Source organism: Sarcophilus harrisii, chromosome 4 (assembly GCF_902635505.1).
Source record: "Sarcophilus harrisii chromosome 4, mSarHar1.11, whole genome shotgun sequence".
NCBI lineage: Eukaryota > Metazoa > Chordata > Mammalia > Dasyuromorphia > Dasyuridae > Sarcophilus > Sarcophilus harrisii.
The window spans coordinates 223274049-223301585 of NC_045429.1; the positions used below are offsets into that span (position 1 = coordinate 223274049).

The window sequence follows — 27537 nt, forward strand, 5'->3', positions numbered from 1 at the left end:
TCCCTCTCCCCAAAACTACCCCTTTTCTAAGCCTATCCATTGATCCTTTGGGAAACCACAGATTTTAAGTAAAAAAGCTTTGCCTTAAGTGATTTTAAGTATTTGCCCCATATTTTAAACATTCTTTCATTTTCTAAAACTTTTATTAATGTATGTATAATTAAGAGTACTAAAATAATATTGAAATATTTTTAAAAGAAGGCCAAAGGCTTTTCTTTTTTAACCTGCCTTTTCCACATCCAAGTAGTATTTTTGTTAGTAAAAATGCTCTAATTGCTCTAATTAGTCTTGATTCCTCTTTGAGGTAAGCATTAGACTTCCAAGGTAAGGCTATGTGCAAGAACTCACCAGTGCAATTTATCTTAAACAAAGAGATTTCAAGCCTGAATGTAATACAAGGTACTTTGTATCCTCAAGAATAATATTTGCCTCAAGGATATTGGGAAGGGGAAATGTAGGGGGCGGGTTTTTTTGGGGGGGAGGGTGTTTTTTGTTTTTATTAAAAGGAAATGTTGTTTATTATTGTTCAATTGTTTTCAACTCTTTGAGATGCCATTTGTGGTTTTCTTGGCAAAGATGTTGGAGAGGTTTGCCATTTCTTTCTCCAGCTCATTTTACAGATGAAGAAACTGAGACAAACAGATTAAGTGACTTGCCTAGGGTCACAATTGAGCTAAAAAGTTTCTGAGGCCTGATTTGAACTCAGGAAGATGAATCTTTCTGATTCCTGGCCCAGCACTCTATATACACTGTGCCATCTTGCTTCTCCTGTTTAAAAAAAAAGCCAGGGAAATGCGTTGGTATAAAACATTATGTTTTTTTCACGTTGACCAGCAAACGAAATAAATAATAAAGAGCCAAGAGAGAGGCATCATGTCCCAACAACATATTAAAAAATACAGAGGTGTCATAGCTGAGCAGCAAAGTAATATGCAATTGAACTCGTTTATTTTACACTCAGTACAAGGCAGGAAGGGGTTGTTTTTCATCACAGGCGGTGAAAAATTTCATAACAAAAATGTCCTTACAAATTAGCAGCCAGCCTCCTAGGCCACTGAATGAGCTAAATTGCTTTCTGTCCCAGACGGCAGGCTTGCTTTCCACATGCAGGATATTTTGGGATGTGAAGGCATTGCTGTTGGTGTTGTGTAGAGCATCCATGGTATTCTGGGTCAAAAATCTCTGCCCTAGCAAGAATACCCAACTTCATGCTTTAGCCAGGTAAAGAAAACTGACCCATGAGGAATGCTTTCCATTGATTTATAGAAAATGGCAACAATGATGAGAAGACAGTGATACTAAGTAGGGTTAGAAGCAGAAAACAGCCCTATTAAAAGCCATACAAACTAACTTGAGCACCTTCTTGGAAGGAGGAATGCTGGTCAGGTATATCCTAAAGCCATTTAATAATATAATAATAGGAACAGTAGTTATAACAATAGCTGACATTTATAAAGCACTTTAAGGTGTGCAAAGCACTTTACATATATTATTTCATAGATTATCACAATAATCCTGTGAAGTAATTCCTATAATCATCATCAGTCCCTTTTACAGATGAGCAAACCGAGGTACTGAGTTTAATTCCTTGTCCAGATTCATACAACTAACAAGTGTCTGAGGCAGGATTATGTTTATATCATGGTCACAAAGCCCCATATCAGCCACTCCATCACCCAGCTCCATTCATTCTTTAGGGAAATTACTACATGTATATCCAATTGCCTAAGAACACCTGGTGTAGCACAAGGCAGTTGACTCTGGTTTATGGCCAACTGAGATGTTCTTAGAAAATGGATTCTCATCCCTCAGGCGTATTCCTGCTGTCTCGTGCTATACTTCTACACAAAGAGCTATGTTTAATAATTGGGCAGAAGGGGCAAAGGGCCCACAGCGATAAGGTCCTTTTGGTAGACTCTCAGAACAGGAGAAGACAGGGTATTCATTCATTCCCACTGTCTTAAGACAGCCCTACCTATAAGGACTTACAGCAACTGGTATAATACATAGGACAGGAAGTAGATCTGTGATTTCATAAAAGGGATGAACTCCTGGATGAGAAACTCCTACCAAAGCAGGATGGTACTTTCTTAGATTCACAGTTTCCTAGAGTTGTCTAGAATAATAAGTTAACTAACGTGTCTAGGATCACACAGCCAGTATATGTCAGAGAGAGGACTTGAAACTGGGGCTTCCTGATTCCATATCCAATCCCTTTCCACTATATAGTCTACCTCTCAATATATATGGGATTAAACCATTTCCAATCCACCAAATGGGATCTCAATACTTTCCCCCCAAAAAAAGTCCAAAAAGCCAAACTTAGGAGATTTGTAAGTACTAAATTTGCTATTGAACTGACTTGTACTTTAGCCATATGTGCACCCACAAGCACAAACACACACACACACACACACACACACACACACACACAACCCTGAAACAAATCTGAAGCTGCCTGTGAAGAAAATCCCTTGCTAAGCAGTAGTTGGATCTATCATATTACAAAGACTCTGTCCTCTAGCGAATCTTCCTTAATCTAGGACTTCATGGGAGGTCTGTATTGGTTTGTTTTCTAGAACTGGTGTCTCAGAAATCAGGAGATCATCCTCCCCAAAGGAGGAATTTTGGTCAGTGTTGACAAAGTTGGGGATGTTGAATTTGGTCATCTGGGTCAAGTCGTCCTCCTCTGGTCTCCCGCTACTTCTGGACCCCTCCTGAAAGAGTTCATCAGCATCCACAGCAGTTGCTTTGTGACTTATCTTTGGCATGTCCAACTGTTCCACTTCATTGATGTAGCAGTGAAAGAGAGATCTGGATTCAGCAGTTGCTGAGCGAGAAAATACCTTATCCGGCTCCCGAGGCCTTCCAAAGTCTGTAACAAAGCTCTTCATTTGAAAATGCTTTTCAGGAGGTTCTGCATTTCTAAAAAGAAAAAGAAAAGGCAAAATCATATATACTATATATCATTCCTTTCCACATTTTGTATCCTCAGCGCCTAGCACAGTGCTTGAACTCGAGTTTAGCTTTCATTTCCACTGCAAAAGTCTTCAATGTACAATTTTTGCATGTTGTCTTCTCCATTAGAAAGTGAACTTCTAGGGGGCAGGGACCATACTTTTACCTTCCTTTGTATCCTTAGGCTCATGCTGGCTTATTGTAGGTGTTTAATACATGCTTATTCATTAATTGGTTGATTGGAAAACAAGAAAATGAAAGCTAAAGTCCCTGCAAGTTACTCTTTTCAAAATAGGAAGCAATTTACTCTATAAAATGGAGCTGATAATAGCTTGAAAGTAATCTAACTCAGAGTTGTAAGGACAAAATGAGATAACCATCCTAAAGCATTTAGCACAGTGCCTACCATCTACTAAGTGCGATATATAATTAACTATTAGTATTACTATGTGAAAAGGAGGCCCTCCTGAATCACTGTGGGAATACAAAAACAAATACCAAGCTCACTAAGAAACCATAATGCACTGCATAGCTGCTATTGTTGTTCAATCATTTCTGACTCTTTGTATCCCAATGGATCATAGCACACTAGTATTGTGTTCATAAGGTTTTTTTGGCAAAGACACTGGAGTGGTTTGCCATTCCTTCTCCACTGGTTTAAGACAGACCCAGACTAAATGACTTTCCCAAACTCACAAAATTAATGAATATCTGAGACTGGATTTGAACTCAAATCTTCCTGACTCCAGGCCCAATGCTCTATTCATTCAGCCCCCTACCTTTTGATTAAATGGCTGAAAGAGGAAAAAGAGAGAGAGAGAGAGAGAGAAGGAGGGGGGGGGGGAGTAGGGAGAGAAAAAGAAGGAAGGGAGGAAGGAGAGAGACAGATAACTCCAGATGCTTACTGGGAGTAGGAGAGAGAATCAAAGCAGGCTTTATGGAAGAGGTGGCATTTGAGCTAATCTTGAAGGATGAATAAGAATCGATCCACTACACCATGATGATTAGCTGGGTAAATGTGAATAAGTACTTTTCCCTAACCTCAGTTTCTCCATTCATCAAAGTGTTTTCAGCCCCTATCACTGAATATTTTCATGGGCCTTACAATAAGCATTGGGTGAATCAACTCTAAAAGTATGAAGAAAATCATTGAGGGGAAATGCCAATAAATTGTGTGCTCTAAGGTAAATGAAAGTAGGTTTTTTTTGTCCCTGTTAAAAATGAATTTTCCTACTCATATCCTCTCCTAGGAGGTTAAAAGCTTCTGAAATACAGGGACTGAGTATCTAGTCTCCCCATGAGTTAATGAGATAAGATGGTATCTGGGAAAAAAAAGTGAACTTTGAGAGTCTTGATGAAAGACATATTTAAAATACTTAGGTCCACATAATTCCTCATTGCTAGAAGGCTATAGCAGACTGAGTATTGATCACTCTTTTCAATAAGGGATCTTCCTCTGATCTGACATTTTCTGTTCTGGCTGATGGAGTCATAGGAGTATTAAAAAAATCAGATAATCTAATTCTCCTTGCTTCTCAAATAGAGCTCTGACTGTGTATTTCAGCTATATGGCTCATTTTGTCACTGAGAATTATGAAATACCTCTCTCAAAGCCTCTTAGAAAGAAACATCACTTTAAAAGTATTTAAGATGGACCTATTTTTTCCCTTTTCTTGTTGAGACCAAGGTGAAACCATTGATTACTGATGTCCTGAAAATGCAAATGCAAATGTCAACATTTTGTTGTTCTGCCCATCCAACTCTGTGACCCCATTTGAAGTTTTCCAGACAAAGACACCTGAGTACTTTGCTATTTCCTTCTCCAAGGCTCACACAGCTATTACACGTCTAAGAACAAATTTGAATACCTGAATCCAGGCACAGGACTCTACCTGTTGTGCCACCTACCTGCTGAACCACAATGGTAGTTTAGTAATCCTTACTCTGGACTGACTGGCTCACTTCAACCTACCTTCACACTCATAGATCTAGGCTTACCAGAAAAGGATTAGTATTGTGCAGTACTAGTCCCTATTCTTTCAGACAGCTAGGGTTTACTCTATTAAGGGCTTGGGTGGGGGAAAGATACACTGTTACTATTGCTATTTATTACAATTACTACTTACCATTGTAGTTCCTGAGCTGCTTCTTTTCATAGATTGTAACCCAACACCATTAACTCAAAATATTTACTTAATGTTAAAGCAAAAGTTATTATATAAGGTAGAAATGGTCACAGTCCACCCATAAACCTGAATCAAACTCTCCTACCAGATACACAGTGTCCATGAAAAAGAATGGGCACATATTAGCAGCAAGGTCATGAATGGGGAAACCCACATAACTGAGACAACTCACAATGTTTTGATATCAAGGCTTTCAGGAATAATCTGTACCCCACAGAACCACTTCCCTACTACTCTGCCAGTCTTCACCTCTCATAGTATAAGAATTAACTTCCCTTTTGTCTTCTATCAGTTGATGGAGTAGTAACAAGTTCTTTTTACTAATGGTTACCTTTAACAAGGTGCAGAGGAACTGTTACATTATTGTAGTAACCAGCAGTTCCTTGTAAATCACAAAAATTGTCAAGCTCCTCAGATTTACTATCCATCTAGACAAATGAGGATTCTTCTGGGTCTAATCATTTCTTTCCAGCCAGGTCTCTTTAAAAGAAAGGAAAGGAAAGCTCACAGCAAAATCACTTGGGTATTGAAGATAAGTCCAGACAACTCTTTCACTTGATGGGATTCAACTTTGTCCAATTATCTCAGAACCTCTTCTTATAACAGAGTTGACTGCAAAATTATTTAAAACCTATACTCTGTTGTTCTGCCTCCCACTTCCACCCCAGTTCTCCCTCTCAAACAGTAAGAGGGAGCAAAGAACAAGGCATCTCTTGCCAAGCTTTAGTTTAGAGGATGCTGGCAGACAATAAATTCAAATTAAAACAGAATTCAACTCTCATTGTGAGATAAAGTTCACAAAGCTATGTCTCTTTTCCAATCAGTAGCTGAATTCTTCCTGCTAATTTATTTTCCAGATTATTTGTTTACATTTAGCTTCTTCACAAATGATTTTTCTTCTTCATCAGTGGTGTCTCACAGCAAATTTTTGCATATTTCCCTTAAATAGGGAAAAAAGAAATCTGTTTTCTGCAGTTATGAACTCAATTTTCCTTATTTAATCTTCCCATAGTTTCCAGCTTTTTGAATTACAACTTTGCTATGAAAAATTTAAAAACTAATTCCATGCGAATGAGTTGACTGCTCTCATGGCTAACTCACACATTCTTAAGTTGTGGCAAAATGTCCTTTGTACTGTTCCTGGAAAGTGATTTTCAGTCTCTTGGACCTTACCATACCTTTACAAAGGCAGTACTGAGTCTCTTGCTGAAATCTGCTCCTGCTCACTTCTGCTTCTTAAAATCCCTAATTTCCTTCAAGACTCAGCTCAAGTGCTACCTTCTACATGAGGGTTTTCTTGGTCCCCATAAGTTCCTAGTGCCTTGCCTCTCATCCCCCCCAAAAAAAAATTACCTTTAATTATTTTGTATATGCTTATGTGCATACATTTCATCCAATAGACATAAATTTCTTGAGGGAAATAATTTTTTCTTTTTGTATTCCCTAGGGTCTAGCATAAATAACTAGCACATGGTGAGCCAATAAATGCATGCTGATTAAATGATTTATCAACAGTAGATAAATCATTTAAATTCTCACTTTCTCCTGGGCAACTCTTTAAAACTCTAAGTCATATGCTAAGTGAAGTGAATAGAGCCAAGAGAACATTGTACAAAACAATAACAAAATTATGCAATGATAAAATCTGAAGGATGTGGCTTTTTTAAAGGAGGCGATTTAGATCAATTCCAATAGACTTGTGAAGGAGAGAGCCATCTGCATCCAGGGACAGAACTGTGGGGACTGAATGTGGATCACAACATAATATTTTCACCTTTTTATTATGGTTTGCTTGCTTTGTGTTTTCTTTCTCATTTTTTTTCTTTTTAATATGATTTTTCTTATGCAGCATGATATTTGTGGAATATTTGTGGAATGTAGAGAATTGCACATGTTTAACACGTAATCATATATTGGATTATTTGCTGTCCAGGGGAGAGGATTGGGGGAACAAAAGGGGAAAATATGGAACACAAGGTTTTGCAAAGGTGAATGTTGAAAACTATCTATATATATTTTGAAAATAAAAAAACTATTATTAAAAATAAATAAATAAGTTTAAAAAAAAAAAAAAACAACCTCTAAGTCATAGATAAGTTGTTGAGCCCATTTTTGGAGAGACATTCTATGTCAGGAGTTCAATGTACTACTAAAATCATCCCTGCCAAATATGTATTCTTCTTCTTCTTATGCTTCACTAATTCGAAAAGTATAATTTCAACAATGCTAGTACTCACATCAATAGGGCAAATTGCAGTTCTTTAAACCATACTATATCATATTCGTGATTTGGTGGGACCATAATAAGAATAATAATCTGTCATCTTCCCGCAAACTTTCTTGTGATAAGCTTTTCTGAGCATAATTAGACTTGAGTCTTTGTGGGATATAGACAAACAATCCATTATATCCATCCATGAAGGCTTTCCATGGTTTGGTGGGTCTTGCCAGAGCTTGTGATTTCTTGGCATAGTCTTTGAGGCCCCAAAGGTTATCTCCATATGGTAAAATATCAAAGGAGGATTTTAGCAGAGAAAAGTTTCCTCAAGCTGACAATTAATTCTGGAGCATGCAACCAACATAAGATGGGTGATGACCAAGCAGAACCTGAATTCCTTGAACCATCATCTCTAGGGACTTCAGTTTTCCTGTGCACTTTGGAGATTTCTTGGTTCAGTGAAAATTCAAAAACATAGAGAAAACTTTTTTCCAGGAATATTCTGTTATTTTAATGACTGATGATAAATATTAACAAAAATTAATAATGCACCAAATACAGACAGTTATATTATTCTCTCATTTTGAATGCTTAGTCATATTTAGTCTCTCTTCAACAAGGTTATAAGTTCTTTGAGGTCAAGGTCATGTCATATGCTAAACGCATGCTTCTAGACACACATTACTTTTGATAAACACTGTTAAAAGGTTGTTGTGGTGGTTTAGTTGTCAGTTGTGTCTAGCTTTTTGTTACTCTTTTTGAGAGGTTTTTGGGCAAAGTGGAATGATTTGCATTTCCTTCTTCAGATGAAAAAACTGAGGCAAACAATGTGAAGGGACTTCATATAGCTATGAAGTATCTGAAGCAGTCTTCCTGACTCTATACCTAAATTCTATCCACTGCATCACTTAGCTGACCATCCACAAAGAACAGTTTACACATTGCTCTTATGGTTGCTTGTACCTGGAGTATAATGAAACCTTCTCGAGGACCAGCTGTCTTTCCATTCAGGGGCATCTCTGTGTTAGAGTTCACTTTCACAACTGTCTTACCAGAGCTCTTGGGTGGGAGCATTTGAATCAATAAAAATGAAGAAAGCATTTATGAAGTATTTACTAGCACATAGTAAGGGAATATAAAGTTAAAGAGTAAAAATATTTCCTACTCTCAAGGAACTTATATTCTAGTTGGGGGAGATAACCACCATAGAGCAATGGTGGTCATGACAGAATATTTTGGTCCTAAGAATTACAAGGAGAGGAAGTGAGTTGTAGGGAAGTGAATTGACAGATCCCCCCCTTAAAGCAAAAATGGCAAAATTGGTTTGAATATGGTTTCAGAAGTAGAGAAAGGAAATGGTAGAAATAATAAACATTTTCCCAAGCATTTATTTATATGCACCCTCTACCTGGTTCCCTATAATTTCAAAAGTAAATTCTTAAATCAAAAAATAAATTTTTTTATTTGATATTCAAAGATCTTCATGAACTGCCTCCTTCCCATACCAAATACACTTTTGGTCTCCTGACATCTTAAATCCATTTTCCCAACCACACACACACACACACACACACACACCTTACATACAGTGATTCATTGATATTGGCCTTCTTGCTCTTCCTTAAATAACTCCAAGCAATTTTTCTGTATTCCTCATGTCTGGAATACACTTCCTCACTCATTCATTCACTCACAAACACACACTCATACACATACACACACACACACACGTACAACACACACACTTACATACAGTGATTCATTGACATTGCCCTTCTTGCTATTCCTTAAACAAAACTCCAAGTATTTTCTCTGTATTCCTCTTGTCTGGAATGCACTTCTTCCTCATCAAGGTTTCCAGGGATGGATTTCCTTAGACTTTGGGATGAAGGAAAGGAATGAATGACAGCTTATGGAGAAGTAAATACAGAAGTTTGGTTTCATATCTATCAGTGTTCATAAGAACTAGAATTCAGTATTCCAAATCAAGGATGAGATACAATTAAATAATATTATTTTATTTTGTTGTGCACAAAATATCAGTGGTCAAAACTGAAAGAGGGTATGATAAATGTTTGATTAGTCACTTGGCCTTCCTGGACCTCAGTTTCCTCAGTTGTAAAAGAGGAGGTTCATAACTGATGACAACTAGAGTGCTTTCCAGCTTGGTGTCTATAGTACTATGGTTCTATGAATTGGAAGGTGGATGGTTTTATTTTTCAGATATGAAATCCAAAAAAATGAAAAAACTATCTCAGCCCCTTTCTTTTATATACATCATGAGAATTCGTGATGAAAAGAGAGAGAGAAAAATACTACTTCATTTTCCATAAAATCTCTCAGAAAAGTATTTTCCTGTATAATGGCAAAAAACTACCATGTCTGCAGTTTTCTTTGCTTAATAGCTTTATAGAAAGCAACATTAACTTTATAATAGCAGTCTTCCTCTCTCTCTCCTGCCTTGCCAAGGATCACTTAGTTTTCAGTAATTGTGTCACTCCTGAAACTGCCTGTACTGTGATCAATGAGATAAACTGAAAGATTCCCAGAATCCACTGGTGCTTGGGATTCAATTAACCTACTTGACCTTGGAATGGAAGATAATTTCATTGGCTGATTGCACATTACAATAAAATAGAACACCAATAACTTTAGAATTGGAAGACTGAAGCATGGTAGAAAGGAATAAGCTTAGATTTAGAACCAAGAAAACTTGGGCTTTATCAATAATTAGTAGGGTGACTTGCCCAAGTCACATGGTTTAATGTTTCTAGACTTCAAGCTTGTCAGTTATAAAATGATGTGATACTTGTGACTCTAGCAGTCTCTTTCCATTGTGTATCTGGATATTACTACTCAAATGTGGCCTTAAATTAGCCTACTGAAAGTCAACATGTGACTGTATTATTCAGAAAGGAAGCACAATTTCTGAATTGACGGTCTCTAACTTTCACTAGAATTCTTGGAAAAAGTGGATCCTTGGATCCAATGATATCCACTGGTATTGGAGAAAGTGAAAGTGGTTGGATAGATCCCTGGTAACAGTTATAGGAGGACACGGGCAGGTACAGTTAGATAACATTTTGAATCATTCCATCAATGTTCCATCAATGACATTATTGATCTATTTGAGTATCAGAATGAATTTTTTTTTAATTAGATGGGTTACTGAGAGAGTGGAGGCACAAAAAGGAGAGAGTTAACCAAATCTGTGTTTTCCAGTGTGAAAATATCTTCTATCATTTTGGTACTTTTTTCTGCAATTTATATAGTCTTAGAGAGCTGCCTGGGGCACTGAGGCAATTTGGCCAGAATGTTGTGAACCATGGTCTTCCTGACTCCAGGCCTGGTCTAGAGTCTATGTGAGACTTGAGGAGGGACTGTCATAGCATCACTCTCTGTTGTCATGGTCCTCTTTGAGAACAAAAAACAAACAACTTTTATGAGGACTGGAGACCCAAATGAACTGCTCAGTTGGACAATACAGTGACTTTTTCTTCCTTTTTGTCTTTCTGTCTTTCCTTCTTTCTTTCCTTCTTTCCTTCCTTCCTCCTTCCCTCCTTCCCTTCCTCCTTCCCTCCTTCCTTTCCTTCTTTCCTCCCTCCCTTCCTTCCTTCCTTCCTTTCTTTCTATCTTTCTTTCTTTCTTTCTTTCTTTCCTCTCTCTCTCCCCCCTCCCTCTCCCTCTCCCTCTATCTCTCCTCTCCGTCTCCTTTTCTTTTCCTTCCTTTCATCCACATAGAGTATCATACCCTACCCTGCTGGTGTTCTGCCCAAATAAATGTAATTTTTTTTGAATGCTGAAACCTTCCAAGATATCTTGGAATTTAGTAGCTAGATTTCTTTAAGGACTATGTCTTAAACCCAAATTACCCAGTTCTTTGCCTTATTTCTTACCTAGTCTTTATCACTAAATTGGCATTGCCTCAGTCATACTAAGGCCTGTTAAAGACCTTAGCTTAAAAAGGCCATGATCTCTCACCGGATCAAATGGCAAGACGTAAATCAGAATGACCACAGATGGCTCTGGAGGAGAAAGGCTAGTGACTTTGCACAGCCACCCTCACTTAAATCCAACTAACTTGCATGTCATGGCATCATCTCCTTGATGTCTGCTCCTCTTTGCAAACAAAGGACTAACAACTATGAACCAACAATAATTCAGCATTTGAAAAAGGAGAAGGAGCACATTGCAGGTATAGATACAATGTGCAAAGTTGCACTGGAAAGTAGAGGGTATGTTCAGGAGTGCAGTTGGGGTCAAAGCATAGTCTAGTTTAACCTTGTAGGTACAAAGTACCTACAAGGTAGTAATATGAGATAGTTCTGAAAAGAGAAGATTGTTCCAAATTGTTAAAGACTTCTTTGTTGCTTAAGTCATTTTCCAGTTGTGTCCAACTCTTTTGACCCCATTTGGGGTCTTCTTGGCAAAGATACTATAGTGTTTTGGCATTTTCTTGTCAAACCCATTTTACAGATGAGGAAATTGAAGCAAATATAGTTAATTGGCTTGGCCAAGGTCAAAGAGCTACTATGTAAGTGTCTGAGGCCAAATTTGGACTCAGGAAGATGAGTCTTCTTGACTTCAAGCCCTGCATTCTATCTATTCTGCCATCTAGCTACCCATTAAAGACTTTAGATATTTTTACCCCGTTTGATCTGATTTTTCTTGTGCAGCATGACAAATATGGAAATGTGTTGAGAAGAATTGTGTGTGTTTAACCTATATTGGATTGCTTGCTGTATTGGGGAGGAAGCAAGTGGGGAGAGGCAGAGAAAAATTTGGAACACAATGTTTTGCAAAGGTGAATGTTGAAACCTATCTTTGCATGTATTTGAAAAAATAAAATACTATTTAAAATTTAAAAAAATAAAATAAAATAAAATTTTTAAAAGAAGAAAAGACTTTAGTTATGGAGAAAGGAAAATTTAACAGATGTTTGGTAAGAAAAATAATTTTGTAATAAGCACTTATGTATCAAGCATTGTCTTAAGTGCTAGACATAGATGTACAACAACAAAAGCATTATTAAGGTTTACATAGGGAATTCCTTATGCGGGAACCCCCTCCAATGAGGCAGATTGCAACCTGTGGCATATGGCTTATTCTATATAACATTTAGACTTACTCTTGGTGTGGTGCTCCTGTTTTGGTCAGCAAGGTCAATACAAAAAACATGAATATCACAAAGACAGCGAGACCAACCCAAAATCCAATGACAATGGAATCTGAAAGACAGTTGATAAATGAATTAATATTTCATCTCAGCTTTTTAATGGAGAATAATCATCATTACTGGTAATAGAAAAAGCATAGGAACACCTTGGTTCTAGTCCTGGCTCTGCCACTGTCTGACTCAGAAGAAGTATCTCAACCTCAATGAGTTTCAATTTCCTCATCTGTGATATGGGGATTTAAAAAAAAAAGCCTAACGTGTCTTCCTCACAAGGATTAATGTGAAAACACAATGAGATAATATTAGCAAAATGATAATACAAACATAATAAGGTAAGCTGTTAAAGATGTATTACTGGACCACTTCAAGTACTGTCTGCCTCTACCCAAAGCATGAAAAGTAAAAAATTTTAATGAAATTTTGAAAAGGATATTTCCTCAATTCTTCACCTTCCCACAGATCATTTCTTTGGAATTAAATGTGTTGTTTGTGTAAGCTGGCTGCATATGAGGCCATCAAATTCTCAGTAAACACCACTAAATGTCTTTGGTTTTAGTTCTTTATGACTATTTTCATGATTTACCAGTAGCATGGCATACTAGTCTAATAAGGAATCAATAATTATTTTATTTCCAGCCCCATCCCTGACTTGCTATGACATTTTTGGAGGTCACATCCTCTTGAAATCCAAGCTATAATTATATTTACCATTTACCCACTGCCATCAAATGGCAGCCTTGGGGACAAAAAGAATAACAGAATTTGAGAGGTAGATCTTAGAAGACATCTAGTCCAACTCATATGCATTGGGTTGGCCTTGATAACACAATAATAGCTAACATTTGTATAAGGTTTACAAAGCACTTTACAAATATCTCATTTTATCCTCAAGACAATCCTGGGAAGCAGAGACTATCCCCAAATTTCAGACAAGGAAAATGACATCAAATGACTTGCTTAAGGTCTAAGGCCATATTTGAACTTGGGTATTCCTGACTTCAGGTCTACCATGCTTTCCACTGTGCTAACTAGCTACCTTTACCATAGACCAATAATATACCCAGTAATGGTTAGAGAGAAGGAGCCCACCACGTCCTCACATTCCATCTTCTACATTCTACTTTTGAATAGTTCTAATTGTTATAGAAATTGTTCTTTGTTTTAGATTTTCCACTTTATGTCAGATCTACTGACTGAATTCAAATTATGTCCTGCTTCAATAAGTTCAATACTATGGAATCCTACAATTCAGAAAATAACATTTCCAGTCAAGGCAGAAATTCTGAGTGTGGCTATCTTAAAAATGAGTAAATGAAGTTCGATTTTTTAAAATAAAAGAAATTGTGGCAATATACCTTGAGATAAGAAGGTTACAACTAGACAGCAGCTTCTTGGCTGCCCCACCTTTGTGACCTTTGTTCTCTACTCCTCATTTTAGCAAAGGACTATTCTTCACCAATTACCAGCTTAGTTTCCTCCCAGTGGAGGATAAGGAGATAAAATCCTTAAACCTTACAAAATTAAAGGATGAGAAAAATCAAAAGTGTCAAAGGAACCTCTGAGGAGCTACTTTTGTCCTCATTTTTCTGAGCTCAACTCTCTCTGGATTGTTGCACCTCCTTAGCTACAGCCTTGACCCTTCTCCCTCAGGACCAAGCAGCTTCCTTCCCCTTTTTCCCATCTCCTCTTTATGTTTTTCCTTTACTTATTACAATGTAGTCTTGAAAAAAGAAATTTTTATGTATTTGTATCCCCAGCAGTTAAGATAGTTCCTGACACACAGGACTTAAAATATTTGCTCTTTATCTATTTATCTATCTATCTATCTATTTATCATCAATCTACTTTTCTTTCTATCCATCCATCCATCTTTCTGCCTATATGTTTATTATCTATTTTTCTATGAATCCATCTATCTATCATCCATTTTTCTATCTATCTATCTGTCCATCTATCTATCTATTTAGGATCTTTTGTCCAGTAGATGTCCAGGCCCATCTATTCTCCACTGTGGAAGTTTATATGAATATGAATAAAATCTCTTTTGTTAATTTTGAGTCCCCAGCTGATAGGTCAAACAATTTATTAGATGAATATATTACAGCATACAATCTCTTACTTTTCTCTTCTGTATGCTTAACCATACTTCAGGCTTTCGCCCACCTCAATTTAACTTTAGAGGGCATACAAACATATCAATATAGGAAGGAACAGTCTCTAAACTGTTGTATTTTGAAGACAACAGTTTCCTATAAATGGCAGAACAAAAAGCAAACAAACTTTTTTAAAAAGGCTGAAAAATAGGCTTTTCAGTAAAGGAAGAAATGCAAGTCAGGAGAAAGGGACAGGATTAATCTTTGAAAACAAATTTACCCAGAGTCATAGATTTAAATTCAAAGTCATTTTAGGGAAAGGCATTAGCAATTGTAAGGATAAATCGGACAGACCTCTTGGAGAAAATAGAGCTTGAGCTGAGTTTTGAAAGCAGCTAGGATTTCCAAGAAATGGCAGTGAGGAAAGAAGTGGATTTCAGGCATGAAGGAGTAAAGTGAGAGACAACCCACACAAAACCATCGAGATAGGAGATGGAATGTAATCAATTGGACTAGGCAGGAGAATGTGTGAAGGGGTGTTATGTGTAATAGGCCCAGATTCTACATAGAAGAGAGTGTTTTAAGGAGTAGAAAGTAAGAAGAATGGAAAGGTAGGAGGGAGCTAGATTACAAAGAGCTTACATAAGTACAAATGTTAAAATAAAGGAAAACATCAATTAACTGGACTATTCAGATGGCAAAATTCTCTGTTTCACTGAATTTTTCAATTAATTAAGAGCTGTCCTTAAAAACTCTTTTTTGTTTTGTTTTTTTGTGACCTCTGTTACTCAACAAATATACCGTACATTAGTTTGCTTTGCTACCATATTGGAAAAAATCCTTCAGTGACTACAGGTGCTTTGGGTCATGGTCATGAAAATCAATTCTCCTTGTAGGAATAAGGTTGGTCCTTGAAAGTTCTGATTTGATTTGTTTATTTGTTTCATTTGAATGAATCCCTTATATCAGTTTGTCTTACTTTCATTTAACCTCTTTCTCCAAAGTCAAATATAGAAAAAGATTCAGTGAATAAAGGAATTTCTAGTTGGTTGGGTTCTAAATAAGCCAGGTTTTTATTGCTTCTAAAACTTTGTTTACAAGTGCCTGAAGGGATGCTGTAGCAAACAGATTTAATGTAGAAGAAAGATAACATTTGTTCTGTTCTGCCCTATAGATCAGAACAAGGACCAATAAGTGGAAATTACAGAGTTCAGCTCAATCTAAGGAAGAATTTCTTTAAAATAGGAGGTGTCACTTTCCTATAACCAACTAGTCTTATCAGTTTCACCTCCATAGAATATCTTGCATCTCTCCCTATCTCTGCACTCCTTTGCACACTACCCAAAAGGCCCTCATAACTCTTTGTTGTTTAGGGAGAGGAAGGGAGATATAGTTAGATAGATGATAGATAGATAGATAGTTAGGTATCTTGTTGTAGTCATTATGCACATTATTTTCTTGATTCTTCTTACTGCATTTTATATGAGTTGATATACTAATTTATATTTTAATATATTTAACATCTACTGGTCATCCTGCCATCTGGGGGAGGGGGTGGGGGGGTAAGAGGTGAAAAATTGGAACAAGAGATTTGGCAATTGTTAATGCTGTAAAGTTACCCATGCAAATAACTTGTAAATAAAAAATAAAAAAATTTTTAAAAAATGAGTTGATATAATATCTCTATGCTTTTCTGGATTCTTCATATGCATCATTTCCTATTGGAGGGCTTCTTAAACTTTATCCACTTTTCACCTGAGAAATTTTTACAAGATTTTGGCTATATAAATATATAAAATAGGTATACAAATCAAACATTTGCTGATAATAAATCATAATTTCAAGACCCCCACATTCAGCTATGTGACCTCATGAAACACAGTTTAAGAAGTTTTTCCTAGAGCACAGTATTATTTCATTATATTAAATACCACAATTTGTTTGTTCATTCCATAGTTGATGGGCATCTACTTTGTTTTCAACTACAACAATAAATGATACTGTGAATATTTGGACATATATGGAACTTCCCTGGAACATAAGGATAGTTGGGTGAAAGAATATGGAAATTGGTTCAGTTTCAGAGCATAGCCAAGATGGTGGAGTGAAGCTGCTTATGCTCTCCCATTTTCCCTCAAAAACTACATAAATTCAAGTCTCTGTATAGTCTCGAATGATAGAGCCTATGAAGAGATGAAATGAAACAATTTTCCAGTTCATTATAAGTTGGAAGGACAAGAAAGCTCAGTCTTACTGGGGTGAAAAAATATGGAAATTGTCTTTTTCTTAGGATAATTACAAACTGCTATGGTAAATAGTAGGACTAATTCATAGTTTCACCAAGAGTAATGTTAACATGCTTGGTTTTCTATTGACACCTCCAAATATTGCCATTCTTATCTTTTGTTATTATTCCCAATTGGTGACTTATAAAATGAAGATTTGGATTTATTTTGATTTTAATTTCTCTTATTTTTAGTGATTTAGAACAATGTTTCCTATGGTTATTAATATCCTAATTAATAATTATGTAATTAAGAATTGGTTGTTCATATTTTTAATCAACCATTGAAGAATAACTCTTCATCTTAGATATTTGTTTTTTTTTCTTTATATTTTGGATATCAAACAAGTAAGATGGCATAGTGAATAGAGAGACAGCCTTGAAGCTAGAAAGATCTGGGTTGAAATACTGAGTCTGACCATACTCAAGACAGAATCTTAAGATTATAAATTTCAGAGTAGGTGCCAGCCTGCATTGACAGAGGGAGGTCTCTCAGGCTCTCTCCACACCAATGAAGTCATATTCCTATAAGACCCTAATGAGAGACCCTTAATGCCAAGGTTTTTCTCTCTCGTTTGATAGCTATGCCAGAATTCTATTCTAGCTGGATGATTTGGTTTGGGCCAAACCTTTTTCTATTTCATGTAATCCATGTAATCTCTTTTACCTTTTGTGAAACTGCTAAAATAATCTTTCAAAGATGCCATTCTGGCCTAAAACATCCTAAAAGCACAATAGAGTACAGTAGTCAGCTCTTTACTCTTAGAACTATGAACTGCCCCAGCAGTTCACAAACTTTATTATTATGCCTCAGTTACAAACTTTTCAGTGTATTTGTTCTATACTCCCCATATATGATCCCTAGATACATCTCAATATATGTGTTTTTTCATGAATGTGTCTTGCTAATACATGTTCCTGACATGCTCTTCTTTATGCACGCCCCTTGGGCATGTGTTTTTGTATGTGTTTCATGTATGTTCCCTGGCTTTGTATGTTCTTTTCACATGTGCCTTCCCCCGCTGATGCTGTGTCAACCTATGTGAAAATGGTCTCTTGAGTCCATGGTGGGTTGGGGATGGGAAATGAAAAGAATTCCTTTGCCTTTCATTTGCCACACTGTTTCATTAAACATATCTTCTTATTGGTTGGTACAAGCAAACCTACTGGATGGGGAGGTTGGAAGCTCTTGGGAGAACTATGGGTTGGAGTGGATGCTCACCCAATCCACAGCCTCAAATCTAAGATAGATCTTATGAGGATCCAAGAGACAAGAGGGGAGATGCTACAAAGATTTGAAGACAGAATAACTAGTGAAAAGAACTCTGGACTGAGAGAAAGTTGAATGCTCATTAACTTCCCACTAGCTATCTTGGTTATTTGGGACTGATCAGTTCATTTCTCCAACCACAAACTAATGAGGGGCTGCATTAGGTGATTTTAAAAAATTCAACAGCTAGGTGACTTAGTGACTACAGCACTGGACCTAGATTTAGGAAGACGCATCTTCCTGAGTTCAAATCCAGCTGCAGACACCTCCTAACTGTGTGATTTGGGGCAGAGCATATAACTCTGATTTCTTTAGTTTTCTCATCTTTAAAATGATTTAGAGGGGAAAAAATGGCAAGTATCTTTGTCAAGAAAATCCCAAATGGAGTCACAGAGTCAGACATGACTGAAAAAAGACTGAATAACAAAATTCAATTCTCAAATTCTATGAAGTTTAACAAGACAGATGGAAATAAGGTTTTCTTCCTAGGGAAGAAAAATGAGCAGTCATTAAAGGAAACAGAGATTGCAAAGAATTGTCACAGAGATAAATGATACAGCTCAGCACACAGTGCTCTGTACCCAGTGGGTGTTCAGTAAATATTGTTGATTAACTAGATCATGAAGAATATTGTGAAATGACACACTAGAATTAGTCTGAAGCTCACAGTACATCACTTAATGCTCCTTCATATTTCATAATTGTTCAGATGCTTTCTTTATATCTGTTTTTATCAGAGCTCTTTGCTTTAGTCATAGTAAGGGATGGGCTTTATTCCTGCCAATCCAAGGTTGCATAGGACTTTTTGTTGAAGGAGAGGAATGGACTAAATTCTGTGACCAGTGGCATAGAGTGATAAGGACAACTGTCCTGGTTCATGTTCCTACCAGATGCATGAAAGTTTTATCTAAGATTCTTAAACATGTCCTTAGAGTTAAAGGAATTTTTTTAAATCACCCTACCAGAAATGGAGCGTGGGTATTCCTAACTTTTCCATAAACTCCCTAAAGAAAAAAAAAAAAACACAAGGACTTTAGTGACATACACACACACACACACACACACACACACACACTAAAAGCTCTCTGGGGACTTTCAACATTTGAGATTAATGTTTGAGATACAATACTACACAACAGTATTACTATTTTATCATTGACCTCTGAGTTGGCAGTAAATTTCAATTTCCATATTTGCCATCATTATTAATATTAGAAGCAGAATGACATGGAAGATAGAGCCAACCTCACAATCAAGAAGACTGGGTTCAAATCCTACTTTTGACATATGTTGGACAAGTCATTTAACCACTTAGTTGTATGGCATAGATCAGACTATGCCATATTTTTACCATTAAACTCTAAGTCCAAAGACTTAGAGAAGCTACTCACATAGGTTAATAGAGGGTATTAGTTAATAGGCATTTCCTATACAAATGAAAACACAGAACTAGCACCACCTACCACCAAAGCAGCCAATATAGCCTTACAATGTTACCTGTAACTACAATGCAACTTAAGTCTTTATATTATCTTTCTTGACTTCATCCTCAAAAAAGAAAAAAGGAAAAGAAAAAATATTAAAATCTGTGTCCACAAAATATCTGTATTTATTCCCCCTTGGTCTTCTCTTCCATCCCACTGCCTTAATTTTGCCTTTACCATCTTTTAGCTCCTAAGAAGTTCATGAAAAACAGTCATACCAACCAACAAGCATATATTTAGCATCTACTGTGTACTAGATACTGTTAGATAAGAGGAATGAAATCATTCCACCCTCAGGGGTCATACTGGCTATTGGAGAAACAACTGGTTATTGGAGAGACAACATGCACACAAACTAACTATGTATGAAGTAACTTCAGGGAATCATTAGCCTTTAGAAATATTAGCCTTAGGTAGGTGGTAGCATCTGACATGAGTTTTTTAAAAGGAATAAGGAGCCTAGAGACCCATCCAGATAGAGTGATGGAGTCAAGAAGACTTAACTTCCCAAATTCAAATCTGAACTTCAAACATTCTCTAGTTGTGGGACCTTAACCCTGTTTACTTAATGCTCCTACAGTATTTCATACTTGTTTAGATGCTTTCTTTATTTTTGTTTTCATCAAATAAAACATTTTATCAGATTCAACTGAGTTTCCTCATGTATAAAATGAGCTGGAAAAGGAAATGAAAAATCACTGCAATATCTTTGCCAAAAAAAAAAAAAAAAAAAAAAACAAGAGTCTCAAATGACTGAACAACAACACAAGTAGCTTGGAGGTAGAGGTAAAGAAGGAGTATCCTCTAGGTTCAAGAGAAAGACTATGCAGGTAGAGGAGATGGGAATGTTACATGTGGGGAACAACAAGGTAACCAGTTTGGCTGGAATGCAGAATGTACAAAAGATAGAAAGTGATGTAACAAGCCTGGAACAGTAGGCTAGAGATTAGAAAGAGATTTTGAAGCCAAATAGGAGAGGCCATACTAAGATATGGAGAATACCATACTAATAATGGTATTCTCATTCATAAAATGAATCACAGGCAGAAATACCACAAGAATAAATGGATAGCCATGGCCACTGGATTCCCAGTTAGTAATTCCTCTCCACAGAGTAGGAAAACCAGCAGAGACATTAGAGATCATTTAGTCAAACCTCTCCATTATATAAAGAAACTAAGGAATAACAAGGTCAAATGACTTTTCCTATGTCACACAACTAGTTCATAGACCTGGAGATACAAATCAGGTTTCTTGATTCCTAGCTAAGTAAGCTCCACTGGGTCTGGCACATAGTTTGTGCCTTAAAAAATTCTGGATGATTAACTGACTATATTGTCTCAAGTGAAATCATTGTACTATATCCTGGGCCATAGAACTCAAATGAAGCAGAAAGGTCAAAGATTTTAAGGGAATTGGACTAAAGAATTTCTAAGGATTTTTCCAGTTCTAACAATTTATATGTTCTGGTTTTAAGCAAATAAAGCTCTCACGATGTTCCTGATATGAGATCCAAATCAGTTCACCTCATCAGCTTTAAAAATGAAATACTGAGACATGCTTGTACAGTGTAATTGGAGAGAATGAGAGAAATGGCCCTGACGAATTTCAAGAGGAATGGATCATGACAAAATCATTTATTTTCTTTTACTCTAACTTTCAATTGAATGGAATAAAAAGAGATATAAATGAAAAAAATGACAGCTCTGTAGTTTCAAGTGTCTAATAATGCTGAGTTTTCTCTCTTTATTACTTATTCATTTCTATTCTACTGGATTTTAGTATTTCTTCAGATCTTCCTTCTTCCTCACATAAGCCCCAGACCAGACATAGAATTTAATTATGTTTTACCTTTTTATATTTTTATTTTTCAAAACAGGGAAAATGATCACAAAGCCAACACTTTTCCTGGGCTGGGCTGTGAGCTTGAGTGGCTAAGAAAATGGTGGTAGCATTCAAAGAAATAGGGGAACTTGGAAGCAGGGGCAGGTGTGGGAGTTAACACAGTAACAGCAACCTTGTACAATGATAAACTATAATAGACTTTAATCTTCTCAGCAATACAATGATCCAAGACATTTCCAAGGGACTCATGGTGAAAATTCTAGCCTCATCCAGAGAAAGTACTATGGAGACTGAATGCAGATTGAAGCATACTATTTTCACTTTGTTTTTTCTTTCTCATGGTTTTTCAAACCCTTTTGTTCTGATTCTTCTTTCACAACATGACTAATATGGAAATATGTTTAATGTAATTGTATATGTATAAACTATGTCAGATTATTGTCTCCCAATTGCTGTATTGTCGTAGGGATAAGGATGAGAGGGAGGGAGGAAAAATTTGTAACTCAAAATCTTACAAAAATGAATGTTGAAAACTATCTTTACATGTAATTTAGGGAAATACTATTAAGTATAAAAAAGAAAAAAATTTCTAAAAGATGGTAGGTTCAGTTTGGGACATGTGAGTTTGAGGAACTATCTGGATATTCAGGTATACATTTCTAACGGAGAGTTGGGTAAAGAGCATAAGTATTTAGCTTGGACACAGAATGACCTACATAGAAGATAGAGATAAGGATCAAACCATAATTTTTTTTTAATTCTTCTCTCTTTCCATTATCCACATTCAATCATTTCCCAAGGTCAATCAGTTCTACCTCAATAATAGTTTTTGTATTTGTTCCCTTCTCCCTAATCACATTACCCAAACCCTAACTCATTTAGTCTAGGCTATTGGAGTAGTCTCCTAGGCGATCTTTCTACTCAGAGACTCTTCTCTCTCTAATTCATCCTTCACATAACTGCCAAAATCAGTATTCCTGGGCACAGATCAAACTATGCCATTTTGTTTTACTCAAATGTCTTTAACTGCTCCCCATTGCCTCCAGGATAAAATATAAACCCCTTAATGTGGAATTCAAGCCTCTCCACTGTCTGGCTCCAGATTACCTTTATATAATTATTTTGCATTCCTTGACAATATTGTATATTTCAAGTGAATTCTAATTCCCTGATCTCATCTCACCCCCATCCCTATCTCTGTCTATTGAAACCCTTCTCTTCCTTCAAAATCCTGCTCAGGTACCATCTCTTTCATGAAGTCTTTTTTATATCATGCCCCACATCCCACACAGACATACTCTTACTGAAACTGATCTTTTTCCTCTAAATTTTTTAAAATGCTAATTTCTCTTTTGCCTATTACATTTAACTTATCAGATTTTCATGCCTGTGTTCAGGCTGTATCCCCTACCCCCCATTAGCTTGGAAGTTCTTTAAGAGCAGAGAACATCTGTTTTTTTATACCTTCTTTTTTCTGAGAGGAGAGGTAATCTGTACCTGTGATTTCATTAGTGTGAAAAGTTCTAATTGAGGAAATTCCTTTTACCAACATAGAAAAGCAATTCCTTTGTAGTTTGTAATCTTTTTTTTAAAGAGGATAAAGTATTTTTCTTTATTTCTATAAAGTACGTGTTAGCTTTCCTTAGAAAACTAAGAGGGTTTATATATATAGATACATAGATATATATAGATACATAATTTTTTTTATTATTATAGTTTTTTATTGACAAAGCATATGCATGGGTAATTTTTCAACATTGACGCTTGCAAAAACTTCTTTTCCAATTTTTTCCCTCTTTCCCTCCACCCTCTCCTCTAGATAGCAGGTAGCCTCATACATGTTAAATATGTTAAAGTATATATTAAATAGAATATATATATATATACATATTTATTCAGCTATCTTGCTGCACAAGAAAAATCAGATTTAGAAAGAAGGTAAAAATAACCTGGGAAGAAAAACAAAAATGCAAGCAAACAATAGAAAGAATGTAAATGCTATGTTATGGTCCACATGTAGTTTGTAATCTTAAAGAATTAGTTGTCTGCGGGCCTAGATTTTAAGTGATTTTCTGTGAGCCACACAGCCAATATGTGTTCAGTCAATACTTGAACTCCCAAGCTTTCCTCTTCTGATACAACAAGATGTATCCTAACAATATACTTCCTAAACACTACAGCTCCACTACCTCTCACCTAGCAACTAGTAATTAATTAATCAATTAACGCACATTTACTAAGTACCTACTAAGTGCCAGATGCATTGTTAAGCTCTGGGGATACTAAAAGAGGCAAAAGACAGTTTCAGACCTCAAGGAACTTACAGGAGAGACAAACATGCAAACAAATATATACAAAGAAGTTATATGCAGGATAAATAGGAAATAATCAAGAGAATGGGCACTGGAATTGAGAGTTTAAGAAAGGCTTCAGGTAGAAGGCAGGATATTGTTCTTGTGTTGTTCTTCCTTCCTTCTTGAAAAAAGTCAATGTTCTGGCCAGAAACTTTGAAATGGAATTTTAGTTAGGAGTTATGTATGTATGTACACACATACAGGTATGTGAACAATGACTTTTGAAAACAGCAAGATCAGGTTTTATCTTTGTATCCCTTCTTTGTAAAATAGGGAATTCTACATTTTTCATTTTAGAATTGATATGCATGAATATAGATTCAGAGATGTAAGTGATCTTTGAGGTTACTAGTATAATTACTTTTTTATATAAATAAGAAAAATTGGTTCCAATTTTTTTTAAGTAACTAGTACTCATTGTTTTGGTTAGAGTTCTGAGGTTTTTCTTTCAAAGTTTTCAAAGTTTTTTAATTGTTGTTATTTCATTAGGTTAATTGTGACTTGTCCACGGTAATTAATGATGAAATAAGGATTTCAGTACAAATCCCACTTCCACTAACTTATACTACTTTATTTTACCAGCCCCACCACTAATTTGAGGGATGGATGCTTTGTTATTGAAGAAATACTTTCCACTTAGGAAATTCAAATCAGATATCTGCTCCCGACATAGTCATCGCCCAAGAATTAGCTGTTAAGCCCCACTGAGTCAGGAAGACCACATTTCCATCTTTCCATCTGCCCCTGGCATCTCTTTCAGATTTGCCATGATATGCCTTTATCCACAACTCCAGGGACTTTGGGCTCTAAGCAGGCTCTAATGGTGTCTGTCTCCTCCACAGGGTTGCTCTTTGTAAACCCTTGGTGCATGGTATGAATGTGAATTCCAGCTGGAGCCAGCTGCAAGCATCATCTCAAACATTTGAGCGGTTCTTATTGAAGAAACCAGGAAGAACATGAGATGATGATTATTTCTCTCTGCAGCTTGGGGGTCCTCCTCTGTTACCACAATTGTGCTTAATGAAACAAGGATAATGTTTCCTCTTGGCAGCCAGGGCTCATTTAGGATCAGGCTGTGGAATGGTTGTGTTTTCATTGGATGGCATTCCATGCTATGTGCTGGATCATTAATTATACCAATATCTCCCCTAACAATTCATGGTTGTAGCACGGAGAAAGAAATCTCAGCCAGTCATTCCAATCACACACACACACACACACACACACACTCCCAGACTTTTTTCTCTGAGAAGGGTGTTCAAGGTCAGACATTATATACAAGAAGCAACAATCCCTTCAAGTCATGGGCTCATGGTCGTTTTCTGTGTGGATTTTGCTTCACACAACTGTTTGCTGGCTATCAGCTGACAAAATGATCTAAATCAGGCAGGCTGCCAAATACTAGGTTTTGTTCTTGGCTTAAGGTTGAACAAGAAGCATGGAAAATGCTCTATTTTTGCTCTCTGTCCCCTGGAGGTATCTTCCTTTTACATTCTTAAGAAGTCAATGCAATAGAAAAAACAAAAGCTCTAGTCAGAGTAGGTTGGTTTACATCTCAATTCTGACACCATCTCTGTGACTTTAGACCTCACTTTCTTCATCAAAAAATGATATTGAAAAAGATGGTCCCTGAACCCCTTCCAGTTCTAAAGCTGAAATTTTATGATATTCAAGGGGTTATCATCATTTTAGCAGATTTTACATGCATGATGACAGCGCTAGACCTGAGTTCCTATCCCTCTGTCTTCTTGTGTGACCATGGACATGTCACTCAATCTATCTGAGCTTCAGTTTCCTCATTTGTAAAATGAAAATAAAAAAAAGCTTTGCACCCAAAAAAAGCATTTTGCAAACATTAAAGCACTGTGCAAATGTGAATTGTCATTAATAAGTTTATTCTATAAAGGATCATTTAATCACCAAGTGTTTATTAAGTGTCTCTAATGTTCCAGACTCTGAAGATTCAAAAATAAATAAATAAATAAATCTTTCCCTATCCTCTCCCCAAAGATCTATACACTACAGAATGCTTACAAAAAACTTGAACTGGCTGGACAATTCCATTGCACAGAGTAGACTAGAGTGACCATGTTATCCCAGAACCCAATGTTTTATGTTTCATTTCAAAAATATTTTATAGGACCAATTACAGGTCTGGGGTTTTATTTCTTTATCAGATTTCTTAAAAAATTGTTTAGGGGCTGGTGAATGGAGATGAAGGGAAGAGAAACAACATTATATGAGACAATTCATTATTGAGCTATTTCATTTAATGAATTGATCATGCATTTAACTTTAAACAACAAAAAAAAACAATTAAATACACGTTCATGATTATTTACACTTTAACAGATTTTCATGTACTAGTAAAAAAACAAAGAGAAAACACATCACCCAAATTAGAAATGAAAAAAGCAGTCATAATAAACAAGAATGAAAATAAGCTATTTCACAGACTGAGGAAGAAGGAAAGGCATGAAAATGTCATTTATATTCCAATTCTATAATGTAGACTCGTCAAGCAAGACTTACATTTATGGGCTTTCAGGCCTTCAAATGAAACTGGTCCAATTTCATAATATTCATATTCCCAAGTATAATCAGAGTTGGATGAAGATGGCTGGGATGTTCTGTTGGAAATTAACCTCTGTGCAGACATCTCTTATCTGTGCAAATGAATAAAAATGAATACAGAATCTATTAAGTCATCGACAATAGCAAAGAATAAACTCTCTGTATTTTTACTTAATTCAAAAAGGTTATCTTCTTGAATCATTGATAAGGTAACTCAATGATACAAGGTACTCTACAAATTCTGTTACACATTGTCCCTGCTCTCTGAGAGACCAAAAAAAACCCTCTTCCACATGTCAAGGGCATATAGAGAAATGAACAATAATTAAAACCAATAATAGCAACTGATTTATAATTGGGTAATAAAGTATGAATCATATAAATAAAGCAAGCATATTTATATTTCATACAAAACAAACAAAATATGTTTTGTAGGAAAGCTAACATAGGTAGCTTTTAAGAATTAAAAGTCAAGGATTTAAAAGGAAATAATGGGGGAAAGAGTAAGAATTAAAATGGCCTAGTACAATGAAATATCAAACTTGATTATAAAGCAATGATTATTAAAATTATCAGGTACTTACTAAATATAAAAAGATGGGTAGAACAATCCAATCCAATAAATATGTATCACCTCCTGTGTGGAAAGGATATACACATTAAACTAAGAATAATCCCCATTGACAACGAGACAATATTCTACTTATGGACTAGAAAAGCAAGAAATGAACTCACATACACAAAACCATGTTAGATAAATTCATTCATATAAACTCTTGAGGGAAGGCTTCCCTATTCAGCAAGATCTTGGTGAAATTAGAAATCAATTTAAATGAAATTATGTTTAGACCAGAATATTAGACCATTAAACTACACCAAGCACCAAACAAACAAGTGATCTAAATTTAAAAGATCATATCTAAAAATAGTAGAGAAGCATAAAAGATGGGAACTTGAAAGCAAAATTCATAATTAAGCAGTTAATGAACAATTAACTCAAAGTAGTTGATTTTCAGTTTAATCAAAGTATAGTTTTATTACTTTTGGCCAAAGGGGAGAAAGCACTTTCTCATTCCATTGCACAAGAATAAAAAT

The 27537-nt window shown here is 36.0% G+C and overlaps 1 protein-coding gene across 1 annotated transcript; it reads right to left on the reverse strand.

Moving 5' to 3' along the window:
* Positions 1-773: 773 nt before the first annotated feature.
* On the reverse strand, positions 774-27106 carry MRAP2 (melanocortin 2 receptor accessory protein 2). Its single transcript, XM_003769248.3, has 4 exons — positions 27027-27106; positions 26401-26534; positions 12491-12590; positions 774-2925 (listed from the first exon to the last, which is right to left on the reverse strand). The coding sequence occupies exons 2-4, from the start codon at positions 26525-26527 to the stop codon at positions 2535-2537; spliced, it is 618 nt and encodes a 205-aa protein (XP_003769296.1). The 5' UTR covers positions 26528-26534; positions 27027-27106; the 3' UTR covers positions 774-2534.
* Between the last annotated feature and the right edge of the window lie 431 nt (positions 27107-27537).